The sequence below is a fragment of the Saimiri boliviensis genome, chromosome 5 (assembly GCF_048565385.1).
Source record: "Saimiri boliviensis isolate mSaiBol1 chromosome 5, mSaiBol1.pri, whole genome shotgun sequence".
Classification (NCBI taxonomy): domain Eukaryota; kingdom Metazoa; phylum Chordata; class Mammalia; order Primates; family Cebidae; genus Saimiri; species Saimiri boliviensis.
In genome coordinates, this window is record NC_133453.1 from 150,162,094 (window position 1) to 150,178,501 (window position 16,408).

At 47.8% G+C, this 16,408-nt stretch overlaps 1 protein-coding gene across 2 annotated transcripts in view; it reads left to right on the forward strand.

The window, feature by feature from the left end:
- The window catches only part of GABRG3 (gamma-aminobutyric acid type A receptor subunit gamma3), a 499,643-nt gene that overhangs the window by 55,218 nt on the left and 428,017 nt on the right, over positions 1-16,408 (forward strand). For both annotated transcript variants that reach the window (XR_012517919.1, XM_003943678.3), the window contains exon 3: positions 5,282-5,349. Coding sequence is in view for 1 of the 2 variants with exons in the window: in XM_003943678.3 (XP_003943727.1) it covers positions 5,282-5,349 (68 nt within the window). In the remaining variant the exon portion in view is untranslated. The remainder of the gene's footprint in view (positions 1-5,281; positions 5,350-16,408) is intronic.

Below are 16,408 nucleotides of genomic sequence, written 5' to 3' on the forward strand. Positions count from 1 at the left end.
ACCCTGTTTCTACAAAAAATTTTGAAAATTAGTATATGTTGGTGTGTGCCTGTCGTCCCAGTTACTTGGGAGGCTGAGAGGGGAGGATTGCCCGAGCCCAGGAGGCCGAGGCTGCAGTGAGCCATGATGGCATCACTGCCCTGCGGCGTGGGCAGCAGCGTGAGACCCTGCCTCAAAATAAATAAGTAAAAAATAAAATTTAAAATCCGCATGAGAACTATCTTTTGTAAGAGTTATTAATCAAAAGACTCAACTCAAAAAGACCTAAGTGACTATGACGACGGGCCCTGTAGACCTGGGTGCCTGCCCCTTCCGTGCCCCCGGGGTCGCGTGTAAATCCGGGGGTCCACGCCTGCTGGGCTGGCTTTCTGCCCCACCAGATTCCCCTGGGGGGTGACTGCAGAACCCATGGCCCGTGAACCCATGCTGAGCCAGGCACAACTTCTCTGTCTGTCTTTTTTCTGCCTTTTTTTCCCGTCTCCTCAGTTTTTCTAAAGTAAATCATGCTGTCGTAAGTCTGGCTTTAGAGAGAAACTTCTGGGGGTATTGAGAAGGCAGCTCAATCCGCTTGCCATTTCGCCCTGAAAAGGTTCTGAGAACGTCTAGAATCAGACCAGCCTTCTTCGAGTCTTGTTATGAACGATGCCGGGGATTAACCCCATTTTAGAAGGACACAACTTACTGATTAACCCACCTGTTGAATAGCATCTGTGCCCACTTCAGGGGGCCCAGGGCCAGATAGGGAACCATCTAAGTTAGCAAAAGGAGACATTTATTATTGCACGAAGACCGTCAGGAGAGGGGCTGAGGTGAGTTTAGCAGGCATCTGGTCCTACATTAAATGTGATTTTTAGATGTCAAGTCCCAAAGGAATTGATGCTGGGGAACTTCCTGTTTATTCCTTTTTGACCATGACAGGATTCCTTTAATGTCCTCGATAAGCAAGACAAAGCATCTGCTCACCCCTAGTTTTTGGCACGTGCCTCTAGGTCCATCCACAGACAGACGGGCCCAGCCCTGCGTTCCTTCCCCAGCAAGCCTGCCGCCAGGTCTCCCTTCCCACTGGGGCTGTCTCCGCGGCTCAGCATGATCGTTCAAACGGCCCTCACCGCCTTCTTCCAGGATGAAGATGACCGTGGAGAGTCCCGTGCTTCAGGCAAGCCTAGGTCCGCTATGGTTCTGCAACAGAGGCAAAGAGAAAAGGCAGCCCGTGTGCTCCCCTTAGGGCCACCTAAATCCGTCCGCGGAGCGGGTGGCTGATGCTTGTAGAGCTGTAGCCAGCGTGTCTTTGCAAGGTTGACTTCGGTTGCACAACTTATGATTCTCCTCAGACGTACCGATTCTGATTTCTTAGGACGTAAGAGCAACCACATAAGGTAGAATTAAAAGGAAGAATGCATTTGAAATGTATGGCGCTCAGTGTCATTATCTGTATTTTATACCTTTAAATACTGAATCTGCTTTCTTCACTCGGAAGATTGCTCCCCAGCACCCCGTTTCTGGCTTTTCTACCTTCATATGCCCATCCTTCTCTGGGCTACTTTAGGGTTCGTTAGATTGTAGTAAAATACACATTACACAAAATGTGCCTTCTTAACTATTGCTGCAGTTGAGTGGCAGTCGGTCTGTTCACACTGCCGTGTAATCACCACGACCATCCATCCCAGGACTCTGCATCTTGCAGACCTGAAACTCTACCCATCAAACAGCTCCCATTTCCCCTTCTCTAGTGCCTGGAAACCAGCATTGCACTGTCTGTCTCTGTGAATCTGACCACCATAGGAGCCTCATCAAAGTGGAATCCTAGTATTTGCTTGCTTGTGACTCTCTTATTTCACTTAGCGTAATGTCCTCCAGGTATATCCATGCTGTGGCGCGCATCACAATGTCCTTCTTCTTTAAGGCACAATAATATGCCATTGTATGTGTGTACTTTAAATGCGTTCAATCTGTTGATGAGCACCTGTTTCTACCTTTTGGCTAATGAATAATATTTGTAGCACAGCTGTTCAGATATCTGTTTCATTCCTCCTTTTATTGCCTGTGGGTGTACAGCAAGAAGTGGAGTTCGCGGGTCATATGGTAATGGTGCTTTTAGTGTTTGAGGAAGCGCTCCAGCGTTTCCCATGGTGGCTATGTCGTTTTTCTTCCCACAGACAGTGCACGAGGATTTAATTTCTTCGTATCCGAGCTGGGACTTGTTATCTTCCGTCACTGGTACTGTCGTTCGTTTGTTTTTAGTGACAGCCATCTGAGTGGGTGTACAGTACTGTTTTGTGGTTTTCATTTGCGGTTCCCAAATAACTAATGATGTTTTCATGTGCTTGTTGTCCGTTTGTGTATCTTCCTGTGCAAATGTCTGTCTAGGTTTTTGGCCAATTAAATCAGGTTAGTTTGTTGTTGAGCTGTAGACGTTCTTTATGTATTCTGGATATTATCCGTTTATCAGAGACATGATTTGTAAATATTCTCTCACTCGTTGGGCTGCCTTTTTACTCTGTTGTGCCCTATATGCACAGAAGGTTTAAATTTTTGTTATAATCAAATCCATTTATTTTTCTTTTGTTGCCTGAGCTTTTGGTGTTATATCCAAGAGATTGTTTTTAAATCCAATGTAGAGAAGATTTCCCCCCCGTTTTCTTCTGGTGGTTTTTTGTTTTCAGGCCTTACCTCAAGGTCCCAAATTCATTTTGAGTTCATTTTTGTATATGGCAGAAGGTAAGGGTCCGACTTCATTCCTTTGTCTGTGGATATCCAGTTTCCCCAGCACCGTTTGTTGAAAAGACCGTCCATTCCTTGTTGAATGGTCTTGGCAACTTTGAGGAAGGTCGTTTGTCAGAGCTCGGTCTTGAGTCTCTGAGTTATAAACCTTGAGCTGCTGGTGGCCGGTCTCGGTCCGGGCTTCTCTCGTCAGAGGCCCTTTTCTATTGCTTCATTTGTGTTAGCGTGACTCTGCTTAAAAGAACGCCTATTGGCTGGGCACGGTGGCTCACGCCTGCAGTCCCAGGAGTTTGGGAGGCCGAGGTGGGTGGATCACTTGAGGTCAGGAGTTCGAGACCAGCCTGGCTAACGCGCTGAAACCCCGTCTCTACTGAAAACACAAAATTAGCTGGGCATGGTGGCGGGAGCCTGTAATCCCAGCTACTTGGGAGGCTGAGGTAGGAAAACTGCTTAAACCTGGGAGGCGGAAGTTGCAGTGAGCTGAGATTGCACTCCAGAGACAGAGCAAGACTCTCTTTCAAAAAAAAAAAAAAAAGCATCTGCTAAAAGCTCCTCGTTTTCCCTGGCATTTTGCAAGTGTGTGTGTGTGTGTGTGTGTGCGCGCGCACACTTACTCCCAACTTCTCTCTTAGACCCTTCCTTCCTGTCGCCCTTGCCGCTGCTGACTGCAAGCTGTGAAGGCTTTATGTCTGTTGGTCTTTTAATTTAATGATGTAAAAAGCTCTGGAAGCTCCAAGTCTAATAAGCTGCATGAAACAACCAGAAAAATCGCTCACTAAAAGTAGGTCCTTCACTGACTGACTTCACACCCTTCGGTGTGACATAATCAAAGCTTCTGCAGTGTTTAGAAATGGAACACTTGTTGAATCCAATAATTTGAAGAAAGACGCTACTTAGTTTCCATAGTAGTTAGCAAAGCTTAGTCTACAATGGCGAATATCCCTTTTATGACACAGATAGTGCAGGGAACTGGGTTGGGGCATTTTCCAAAATGCCAGCAGCTCTAGCAGCTCATGGGACTTGGCGGTGCTGACGGACATCGGGGGAGTTGGCTCAAATTTGTTATCATCGTTGCATTACGGGACGCTCTGGGGACCACTGCCCAGGGCACAGACCGGTGGATGTGCAGGTTTGTAGGACACCGAGCACTCGGAGGTGCTGTTCCTTGTTCCACAAGCAGCGCGTGGAATTCCATTCGTGCATGTTCGGTTCTTCAGCACAGCGGAAGGAAGCACACTGAGGTCACTGCACATACTACACTCTTGTTTCCATAGAAACAGTCTGTTCCATGGGGGAAGGTTCAGGAGTTGTTCATAGTCCTCCCGGGCAGAAATATTCCGGAATTGGCTCTGTCCCCTCTTTAGTCACTGAGTGCAGGGTGAAGGGAATGTCCTCCTTTCAGAGGACGTCAGCCCCTGACTCAGGCCTGCGGGCTCAGCCATGTCACGATCAGGCTTGCTCAGATCCTTTGCTGCCTTCAAAAGAGAAACTGGTTTCTCTTACAGCCAAAGGAGCCAGGGTGGCCTCTGACATACGGCGTTAGCGAGAGCAGCCTGCGATTATATGGATGTTACGCCCTCGTAGTTGAAACGATAATTCTTTGACTTATTAGCATCCCATTGTGTCTCGAGTTGGATTGAAACTCTGATGTATGTATGTTTATGTATCTTTAAGTCATACTGATAACAATAAACAATGTTTCTCATTTGTTATTGGTGTACAGACTCACCAGAACTTTGTCCCGCGTTACTTTGATAGCTAGACAGCTGTGTGAGGGACAGAGAATTCAAGAACATCACTGACAGTGCTCATCTCTTGTATTGGGCTTTATAGCAAAACTTTGGCATTAAATTACTGATGCAGTAGCTCACATTTTACCTCCTATATTTGCCATAAAATCAGCTTAAGTCACGTTACGACGTCTCTTTCTAGTCTCCTCTGACTGGTGACGTGCAGCCTACCAATATGCTATTTTCCTAGAACTGAATAGATACAGGTAAGAGTTGCTCATCCTTTGAGGATTTTGAAAAGAAAGGCAGGCGTGAGTCCCACAGAAAGACCTGTGCATGTGTGTTTCCAACACGTCCTTGTCATGCTGTGCATGTGTGGCACTGGAACGAGCAGAAAATTCACACTAAGACAAAAGTATGCTAATTGCAGGGTTTTTATTGCCGGCGGCCACGGAGGACTTAAGTTTTTCTAACTCGTGGCCTTGAGCTCAGGGGGAGTAAGGCATTTAAGTTGTAAAACTACATCCTTGATTGGGGGTAGCGGGGAGAGAGTAAGGCAGGCTGTTTGTACAGAAGCTAAAGTTTGCGGTTAGAGGCAAGGGGACGGGGGTAGCAGCGGAAATTTTTACCCTTAACACCTCTGAGAACTGTAGTACAATAACAGTACCCAGAATTTTCTCTGCCCAGGGCCCAGGCGGCTTCTTTATAAGATGGCAGTGCTTAGCCTTCTGTTTTAGCCTCCTATTTTACATGAGGTGTTAGGACTTGAATATGCTCTCCTCGTCTTTCTCCAGCACCAGGTGTTAACATACATGTATTTCTCTCCACAGTAAAACCCACCGTCATTGACGTCGACATTTACGTCAACAGCATCGGTCCGGTGTCGTCAATAAACATGGTAAGAGGCTTCTTTCTTTTCGGATCTGATGGCCGTTGCATCTCTTTTGCTGCCTTCTCATTGTGGATTTCTGTTTGAGATTTATTGTGCAGGTTTAAAACTCACAGACTTCTTAAATCTGTAGCATTTATTGGAATATTTGAAAATGATAAAAAAAAAACCAAGAAAATGAAGAAATCGTAGCAACGTGCTCACGTTCAGTTTCTTCTTTCAGCATCCAAGAGGACTGCCTTAGATAGTGTTTCTTAGGAAAGGGTTTGCGATCACGCACGTGATACGTCTGTCTTCAGTTCGGACGTTGAGGGTAAATAAACTGCCTTCGCTTTTTAGTATGGGATCAAATCTGTGCTTGCCCGAGTAGGATATTCCCACAGGCTTATCAGCCAATTAAGCTCAAGAACGACTGGATGTGAAGGAAGCCTTTCCCTGGGCAGAAGTGCCTGCTATGAGCACGTGTGTGTTGGGGTATTGGAATCCGCCAGGGGAGCCCCTTCTGTGGTGGGCTGCAGGCCACGGGTCGCCTGCCAGCAGGGGTTCCCAGGGGTACCTAGCATCCCCGAGTAGACCCTGCAAATGCAGCCCCCAGTGAGGCCAGGATCTCCCTCCTGCCTGTGGGGTCCTGCCTGGGCTCCCTGCTGCACATTTGCTCCGAATCTGGGGAGACATGTGAGGCTGAGGGAGGGGAATTGCCAGAATGCTGACTTCAATGCCTTCTTTTCATTGCAGTGTTCTGTGCATGGAAATAACCCCTCCAAAATTAGTAGCAAAATCATTTCTTTTCATTGCCAGATTTAAAAAGTATCTTTTCTCTGGTGATATAAGGGTTTCATGCAGGGGTAAAGTTATATTTATGGGTGATTCACTTAAAAAATCTCCATAATGTCCCTAAAGTGGAGCAAAGAAGTGGAATGAATAAAGGACAGTTACTTCACACAACCTATGTGCTGCAGATGGCTGTGGATCAAAATCAAGTTGTGAATGTAATGTTCCCTTTTCCTGATACGTCGTTATTCAGTTGACTGCACGGAGTAACCCCTTCTTAGGTATTCCTGTTCTGGAGTTTTATTTTCTTGCATTTGTTCCGCAACCTTTATTCAGCACCTTTATGTCTAACATGTATTTATGTCTAACCCTCAGAGAAATGCCTTCTTGGATACATGGTTATTTCAGGAATAGTTGATTGCATTGCATGTAGAGGGATTTTCATGCAGGCGTACAACTTTAGAATTTACTTTGTGCCTAGTGTTAAAGCTGTGTTATTGGAATCGACGGAAATTTTCATGTGTAAATTACAGGCTCTGAAGGAGGAGGCTGAGTGAGTGGTGGTCTCCTTTGGGGTGACGGGGTCCAGCTGCAGGCGTGGGAGGACTTTTCCAGTGAGGTCCTCTTCATCTGAAACTTGACAGATATGCAGGAGTTTGCTGGGTGAGGTAAAGATGAAAGGTCCTTGGTAAGACAGGACAGAGCGCATCACACGGCCGGGGCGGGGGAGGGATGTGTGAAGGCATGCCCGGATCGGGGCAGCTGTGCCCCAGGCCCTGAACTGCAGGTGAGAGTCGGACCTCACCCTCCGCTGCTTCCAAAGCAGATGCTTGTGTTAGGAAACCGTGCAAACCTTTTCCCATCTGAGATCCGGGCAGGTCGTATTTTGTGAGATTAGTTCAAATACAATAAGATTGCTAGTCAGATGCTTCTCTCCCTTAAGAAAACAAAAACTGTATCATGATGCAGAACTCACTTTAGGGACTTGAAATCATGAACTCTGATCCTTCCCTGTGGGGTTAGAAACGACCTCAGAATGGCCCAGGGCATCGGAAGCCCTGGGCCCCAGAGAAGAGCACGCCTGCACCTGCCTTCTGCTTATGCGAGGCTGAGCTGTGGCAGGAAGTGGAGTCGAAAGCTTCTCTCTATTCACTCTCTCGTTTTTAAAACTTGCCGTGAATAGTTTGAAACTTCATTTGGTCCAGTTGGTTTTCTTTCTAGCATGGCTCTGTTCCCGACTGAAGGGGTGGAGAGCAAATGTGGCTGCCTCCTGCTCTGCAAATAGGAAGGGGCTGAGGCTGCAGCCCTGGGAAAGCCGAAGGCCGGCAGGAGCTTTCCTCTGCAGTCAGCGCTCAGCAGGGATGTCATTTCTAGGCCATTCCAGACTCTGATTTCCTGAGGAAGACACAAGGCACTACTAGCCTACCTCAGCTCCGCAAAGCATAGAGGGAGGGCGAGGATTTGTTTAAAATGCGCACGCACACACGCACACACACAGACACATACACACACACGGACGCATGCACACACACAGACATGCACACAAACGCGTGTGAACAGACGCACATGCACACAGACACCCACACGCATGCGTGCATGGACACACACATGCACACATACACACCCACACACACGTGTGCATGGACACATGCATGCACACGCACACACACACGTGCACATGAACACATGCATGCACCCACACCCAGACACCCAGACATACACACGTGCACACGGACACATGCATGTACATGCACACACACACATATTTAATTCCCATGTTCTCCTTTGGTGAGTTGCTCTGTGTCTGTTCGTTCACAGGCATTTGCCATCTAACAAATGTGGGGCACCGTGCTGCTCGAAGGCCAGACACGTGTGAACCCAGGCCTGCTTTGGGGGGGCAAGTCTGGGGGTGAGCTGAGTGCCACAGTGAAGGGACGTTCCCTGCTGAGCAGCCTGGAGCTGGCAGGGTCTGGCTGGCCTGAGGGAAGTTGCAGAGCCCTCAGGAGGCAGGGGCCTCCGGGCCACTTCTGGAAGAGTGGGTGTTTCTTACCTTTGCGCTGGGAACTCTGCTGGGACGCCGGAATGATGACGGCATCTCACATTGCTGAACGCGATGTCTGTGAAACCAAACAACACAGCTTTAACAGGAGTAAAGGGCTGAAAAGTGAAACACGGATCTTGGGAAAGATCACAGCAGTGTAAAAGTTGAGAACTGACTGTGTAGGTGGGTATTGGGGATTGAGTTAACAATAAACAAGAGTATAAGAAAGACTGAAACAGTCAAGTTAAAGCATGCACGACAGGAAAAAGCACCGTTCGGAGATGCAGCCGGGGTTGGAGGAAAGAAATTCGTGTCGCGGGTTTGACCATAAAGGTACAGCCTGGTCCAATGATGGCTTCTTGTCCAACTAGTCGCTTAACAATCAAAGACACAGGGAGCAACCGCTTTTCATCTTCTCCCTCCCCTTCCTCCTCCTCCTTCTCCCACACTTTCTGCTTTTTATTGACATGATTAATCCTGAAGATTCGGGTTCAGATATTTCTTCTGCTGAGTGGAAATGAATTGCATCTCAATCTATAGTTTAGTAGATTACCTTTGTCTTGTTTATCCCGGTGCGGTTTATGCTCTTTCTAGTTATCCAGATGAGAAATGGGACCAGGGGAGTGCTGGTTCACAGGACGCTTTGTCCCTGTAGCCCGCCTGGGCGTGTACCTTTCATCGTAGAACATGTGCGTGGTTTGTCTCCACGCCAGGAAAGCTGCACGCACAGGAGCTTGGAAGTTTATTTTTGAGACTATCCACTTCAAGCAGCCTTTCAGGAAAGCAAAGGAGAAAATCAATGTTCTGACACTTACTCTGTGCTGTTGACCCCAGATTCTTTAATCTTCACCGGACCATAATGGAGAAGATATTGACCTTTCTGCTTGTTTGTGTCCAGTAAGCAGAAGCTCGTGGAGGAGAGCTCAGAGCGAGGTTCTGAGTGTGACCCGCTCGGCAGCAAAGCCCAGGCTTCGTTTCATCGTCAGTGTGGATGCACAGCAGCTGCACATACCTGTAGGACCCCAGCTTTAATAGGGAACTCGAGACATACGGGGCTCAGTGAGAGTCTAGTGTTAGGATTGCTTTTTTGTTTTTTTGTTTTTTTTTGTTTTTTTTTTTTAAAGAATTAAATTTTAATACATCTTACTTTTTGAACATTTTTAGGTTTACATGAAAATTGAGCAGAAAGTACACAGTTCCCCTGTACATTTTCCTCTATACACACACACACACACACACACACACACACCCCACATTATTATTAACATCTTGCATTAGTGTGTTGTATTTGTTACAATGAATGAATGTACCTTAATCCATCATTATCATTCAAAGCCTGTGGTTTACATTAGGATTCACTCTTGGTGGTGTTTATTTTATGGATTTGGACAAATGCCTGATGCCATGAACGTCCCACTATAGTATCTTACAGAGTAGTGCCACTGCCCCAGAAATCCTCTGTTGTGCTACACCTGTTTATCCCTTACTCTCCCTAAATGCTGGCAACCACTGATATTTTTCTTGTTTCCATAGTTTTGCTTCTTCCAAAGTGTCATATACTTCAAATTATATAGCAGGCAGCCTTGTGAGATGGCCTTTTTCCCTTCATTGAAGAAAGTACTGATACTAATTCATCCGAGGAAATCTAAAGCTTGTGCTGAGCCAGTGTGACGTGACTGTAACAACGCGACAGGTCCAACATCACGAGAATATGGTCCATTGTATGATAAATCACCTACACGTTTCAAATGTAAGAAATGACCCGCAGCGAGAGAAATAACAAGAGAACACGTGAGGGCTCCCAGTCTCATCTCTGCTCCATTCCACTTGTGGCTAAAACTTGAGGAAGTGAAATCAGGCCACTAAGTCCTAATGAAGGCCTGTGGAAGGTAAATTCCTTTTGGTTGTTAATGGACGATGACCTGTTGCTTTGTGGAACTCTGTTGGAGGCATCTCAGCTCAGGAACGTGACAGCTGAAGCACCATGGTGCTCCCAAATACCTTGTTGTGGTTTTCTTTGCATTTCTCCTGCAGAAGGTTCTATATTTCATTTCTAAAATTTTAATTTGATCATTTCTAATATATGTCAGTTTTCTGGTGAGACTCTTCATCTTGCAGTCTGTTTTCTGGGACGCATTAATCCTGAAGTCCCTGGTGTCACCTCTGGTTCCGTTTCTAATGTCTGTTTTCTTGCTTCTTTCTATTACTTGGTATGCCTGGTGTATTAGTCTGTTGTGTTGCTGGAAAGGAATACCTGAGACTGGATAATTTATAAAGAAAAGAGAGTGATTTGGTTCACACTTCTGCTGGCTGTACAAGCATGCCTCAGCTTCTGCTTCTGGTGAGAGCCTCAGGAAGCTTCCTGTCATGGCAGAGGTGAAGGGGGAGCCAGCAGAGAAAGAGGGAGGAGGTGCCAGGCTCTTTTAAACAACCAAATCTCCTGTGAACTAACAGTGAGAACTCACTCATTACCATGAGGACAGCAGGAAGCCATTCATGAGGGGTCCACGTCTGTGACCCAGACTCCTCCCACCAGGCCCCAGGTCCAAAAAAGGGACCACATTTTAACACGAGATTAGGAGGGGCTGGAACACCCAAACCGTATCACCTGGCGATTTCGACTGTGTACAAAGCTTTGTAGAGGGATTGGGTGGTTTTTCCTCACCTCTCTGGAGGTCTGAACTGGTACGGGGCTGGCCCGGAGTCTTGTTGAGGCTCCACTGGGCTCTGGTGTCTGTGTCTTTCTGTGCAGCTCCCCAGAGGTACCCGCTGAGGGCCTGGGATGTGTCAATGCCAAAACATGGCCGAAAATACAGCCTTCTTTTTAGCCATTTGTTTCTTACGGTTGTTTTTAACATCTTAACGAAACAACTGAGTCAGTAAATGTGTCGAGGGGTAACCAGTATTGGCTGGCTTACTTCTCTGACGTTCGTATTCCCTGAAACCTTGGCCCTTCTTTTCTGACTCATTGGCCAGTTTGTGTTCCGTCGAGATCTTCTGGGTCTTTTATTCTGTCTGCGCAGCTTCCCACCTTATGTGCCCTGTCAGCAGGAGACCAGTTCTGGGGTGGGTGGTGGCAGGGGGGTGGCTTGCAGGAAATATTTATCATGGTGAGCCTGCTGCCCCTGTTTTTGGCTTCTTCAAATGGATTTTTAGAATTTGTCTAGCTCTCTCGTTTGCTGTCAGTGAGAGTGCCAGTCTGCTGCAGGCTGCCCCGGCCTAGCCATGCATCATTGGTTTAAAAATGTAAGTTTAGGTGGAGTAAGGATTGATTCTGGATCGTCAGCAAGGAAGCAAGTTGGGGGAGAGTCAAGGCAGATAGGACCTTGCAGGGAGATTTCTGTTCCTTTGGTGACCCCCTGAACTGCCTTCAGTTTAGTGAATAAAAGGGTTTTCTAGGGTCCAGTGTTTTCAGGCTTTGAGGGATATTATGTCTTTATTTTAGCAAAATTAGCTTTAGATGAGAAAAGCATGTGGCCCTTATCAGTTGTTTAAGAGGATGGTCTTATATGTAGTTTTAATATTATTTTACTAAATGAAAAATATTTTCTACTTGAAAAATGAAAAAAATCTTGTTGTTATAGACTCTTTTGTGGTTTTATGCATTAATATGGTATACGGTAAGTGTTGAAAAAGGATTGTTGTTGCTGTTCTTGCTATTATATTACATCCTATAAATTTCACGAAACTTTGTTTTTGGTCATCCATGAATTCTCGCCTCAGTGTTCTACCTCGCTGCTATTCACGACTGTGGCCTCTGGACCTGAGAGGAAATACCTACATGATTAATATTCTTCAACGCCTCATTATTTTATAGGAAAATTGACATCACTGGCAAGTTTGTTAGAATGCAGAGAGAACCCCAGATCTCCTTGAATCAGAATCTGCATTTTAACAGGATCTCCAAATCTTTGTATCCACCTTAAAATCTGAGAGAGAGCTAACTCACGATGACTTCTCCGTATGAAACACATACATAACTCCTCTTCTATGAGAATGTGTCTGCCTGTGTTGATGCCTTAATTTGATGTTTTCTATTCCCGGAACGCATACATCTCCTCTGGTTTTGTGGCCCTGGTATCGTCCTCTTCCTGCAGAGCTAGAGAGGAGTCCATCACGGGAGGTCAGGCCAGCTCTCTTAATGATCTCATTTTTTCTTGAGCCAAATTAAGAACTCTGCCCATGGCCACATGGTCAGTATGTTATTTATTTATTTTATTTAAAAAAAGAAGTGATAAGTGTGTGTGTTCAAGATTTGGTTCATCACTGGAAGAATAACTCTTTCCACACTGGTAACAATAGGAACTGTAATATTGAAGAAAGACATGTTAGTAAGTAAAACTATAGAGAAATACCCTGGAGGAGCCATACGAGATGTGTGGGAATGATCTATGCAAATTTTTAAAAATCTAAGAATGAGGCTGGGCGCGGTGGCTCACACCTGTAATCCCAGCACTTTGGGAGGCCGAGGCAGGTGGATCACAAGGTCAAGAGATCGAGACCATCCTGGTCAACAAGGTGAAACCCCATCTCTACTAAAATACAAAAAATTAGCTGGGCGTGGTGGCGCGTGCCTGTAATCCCAGCTACTCAGGAGGCTGAGGCAGGAGAATTGCCTGAACCCAGGAGGCGGAGGCTGCGGTGAGCCGAGATCGCGCCATTGCACTCCAGCCTGGGTAACTCCGGCTCAAAAAAAAAAAAAAATTCAAGAATAAGAAAGAAGACGATATTTAAAGGGTTCCAAGCCTGAGACCCACTGAGTCTTGGTGTGCCCACGAGCCCTGGACCAAGGCCCATATATCTTTCTGGCCACTCACCATACCCTGAGCTGCCAAGGTGAAACAAGAGAGTTTCTTCAAATGCGCTAACAGGGGGCCCAATCCAAGAGCCTGACCTTTCCGCAAAAGGCATTCTATGGAACATAAAGACGGTGCTCTTGTCAGAGGTCCATTATGTAGCTTATATTGTGAAGAAAGACGAAAATCCATTTTTTCCTCTGGATGCTGTCAGGTGAATGAATGGATGAACACCCTTGCCTCCCTCTGCCTCTCCGGCGCGTGCCCTTAGTGTGCTTTTCCGTGCGAACACGCACCTGCTCCACGTGCCCGCACAGCACCGTCTTCAGGTCACGCTTTCCTTAGTTAAGCGCCTTGTCTTGCTCCAGTAGTCTTAGCTAACACTGTGTCCAGGGATTCTGCTGTTGCAAGGGCATAATCGTGCCATGGAACCCGTGAGGCCACGGCTGTCACACCCAAGCTCATGGGTAACAGCGCAGCGCAGCTTAGGAGACTCGTGTGAGAGTCCACAGGCCGCCCTTCTGGAAGATGAAAGGACCGTCAGGTACCCGTCTGCACCCCGGGAGGAAGGGAACCCAGGTGGGCTCTGCTAAAAGGCACATCTGACGCGTAAAACCGCTGGATTTTAAACTCATGCTCCCTGTCGTCTTTCCTTTGTCCTCCGGCGCCTTAGAAATTCTCACCGTTTTATACGAAATGTCATTCGCGATGCTGCCTGGTGGGACGGGGCGTTGTCCTTTGCGGGAGGGAATGGGAACTTTTCAGCGACTTAGGGACACTGAGATGTCGGAAATCATCATAAGACGCCGGGTCTTTGCTGGCAGTGATCTCACGCACTGACTCCTTCAAACGCGTGAATAGCTTGTCTTCCTTTCATCTGCAACTTTTCCGCTTCTATTGGATGTGTCACAATTGATTTTCCTCGTTCTTCACAATATAAGCTACATAATGGAGCCCTGGCAAGAGCACCGTCTTTATGTTCCATGAAATGCCTTCTGCGGAAAGGTGGGGCTCTTGGATTGGGCCCCCTGTTAGCGCACTTGAAGAAACTCTCTTGTTTCACCTTGGCAGCTTTGCTGCCAGCCACTGCCCAGGTCCCACTTGGCAAGCAGCAGGGAGCCCCGTGGAGCTGGCCATGGCTGGGGCGTGCGCAGGCAGCGGGACTGGGGAAGGACAGGATGAGGCACCGTTAGGGCCCCGTGGGGGTGGTCACACGCACCTTTCAGAGCAGCTCCCCAGCAGCACTGTGGAGGATGGCAGTGGGGGTGGTGACGCTGAGTTACGGACACGCGAGGGCAATTGTGAAATTCCAGGAGGGGAAGAGGTGAGTTCTGAGTCTGAAGATTGGCAGTGGGCTGCCGGAGAGGGTGTGGACGGGAGAAATAGAATCTCCCAGACATGAATGAACGCACAGAGGCGTTGAGGAGTGGGAGAAGTCAAGGGCTACTCACATCCTGACAGCATTTGCTACTCCAGGAAATATGAGCTCCTGCTACGTGTGAGGTGCTGAGCCAGGTATTGGGAACAGCAGTGAAGGGAATGGATAAAGCTGTAGTGTTCATGAGGCTTCAGTTCCTTTGAGGTAAGACATCGAGTAAACAAACATGCACACTGTTATTTCAAATTGTGGGCAGTTCTATAAAGAAATGACACACCTGGGTGTGGCCAGCCCAGGAAGGTTTTCTTGTGTGGGATTTGGGCCGAGCCGGGCAGGAGAGGGGAGGGAGCGTAGATATGAGAGCTCCTAGGTACCAGATCATGGGGGAGCCCTGCCGACCATTGTAAGGGCCCCGAATTCTGTTCTGGGCTCAGGAAGAAGCCTATGCAAGGTGCTGAACAGGGAAATTGTGTGATGTGTTTCACTTTCAAAAATAATGCTGGGCCGGGCGCGGTGGCTCACGCCTGTAATCCCAGCCCTTCGGGAGGCCGAGGCCGGTAGATCACGAAGTCAGGAGTTTGAGACCAGCCTGACGAACATGGTGAAACCCCATCTCTACTAAAAATACAAAAATTAGCCGGCCATGGTAGCACACACCTGTCATCGCAGCTACTCAGGAGGCTGAGGCAGGAGCATTGCTTGAACTTGGGTGGCAGAGGTTGCAGTGAGCCGAGAATGCGTCATTGCACTCCAGCCTGAGAGACACAGCAAGACTCTGTCTCTAAATCAATCAGTCAATGAGTCAATCAATCAATCAGTACCCTGACTGTGTCAGGGGTTGAAAGGCCAGCCTTCCCTGACCTCAGTTCCTTGGAGACAGCAGAATACAGCTAGGAATCTTGTGGACAGAGCCTTTTATAGGTTGAATTATGTCCCCCACAAAATGTGGACTTGAAGTTCTAGCCTCCAGTTCCTTAGAATGTGACAGGGTCATTGCAGATGTGATTCCTTAAGGTCATTCGGGAGTTTTGCAGTGTGTCTGATGTCCTTAGGAAGAGAGGAGATTTGGAGGTGACTCACATGCTCACAGGGAGGCAGAGATCAGAGTGATGCCTCCGTAACCCAAGGAACACCAGAGACACGAGCAAACACCAGAGCCCCGGAGCAGCATCTCCCTCACAACCCCCAGGGAACACAGGCCTTGCAGAGACCTTGATCTCAGCCTTCACCATGCAGAACGCGGAGAGAGTACATGTCCGTTGTGTGAGCCCTTGGGCATGAACACAGGCCTAGCCCGCATGTTGCAGGTCCTGTCTGTGCAGAAGAGATGAGGAAAGAGGAGAGGAACGTGCAGGTGGCTCAGCAGTCAACAGGCATGGGAGGAGCTTCTGGCTGAGTTAGATCAGAGGCACACTCTCCTCTGGGCTAAGAGTTTTTAAGGATTCAGGGTGGAGAGTTTATCAGAGGCTTGGACTGCTTCTTTGTCACTTTGCTGTGCTCTGGGAGGGAGAGCTGTGTGTCTGTTCCCACACATCCTTCTGCAGCGGCCGGCAATCCCCTGCGTCTGCCTTTAGCTTCCCTATCTTAGTGCACCTGAAGGGAAAGGAATGTGCTTATGAAGGGTCTGTTTCCCTGTTTCACTGTTTGTTTCCCTGTTTCCCTGTTTCCCTGTTTTACTGGGACCCATTGTACGCAGGTGAAGTTTGGCAGTTACTTGAGACTCCCCCCACCCCTCCCTCTGTGCCTGTGCTGTCTTAGCCGTGTTTCACTGTCCGCTCTTTCTGGCTGCCTGTAGTTAGAAGAGAAGTGATTTCCTTGAAATTCATGAGGCTGGAAAGGGAGCTGGAATTGGAGGTGACCCTGTTTGTTCCTGCTCTGTGAGAGTTCTGCTTTCCGTCTGACACTGACTTTCTGCTTGCCTGGGAGGCTGCATTTCACCCCCGCCCTCGCTCCGTCCCCAACTCACAGGTTGCCAGCCAGGCTCTGGCTGGTAGATGCGGGGGGAAGAGCCTGCAGCATCTCTTGGTGTGAAGCTACTTAGCAAGGTCGAGAGCTGTCCCAGTGGGGCCCTGGTCCATGCTG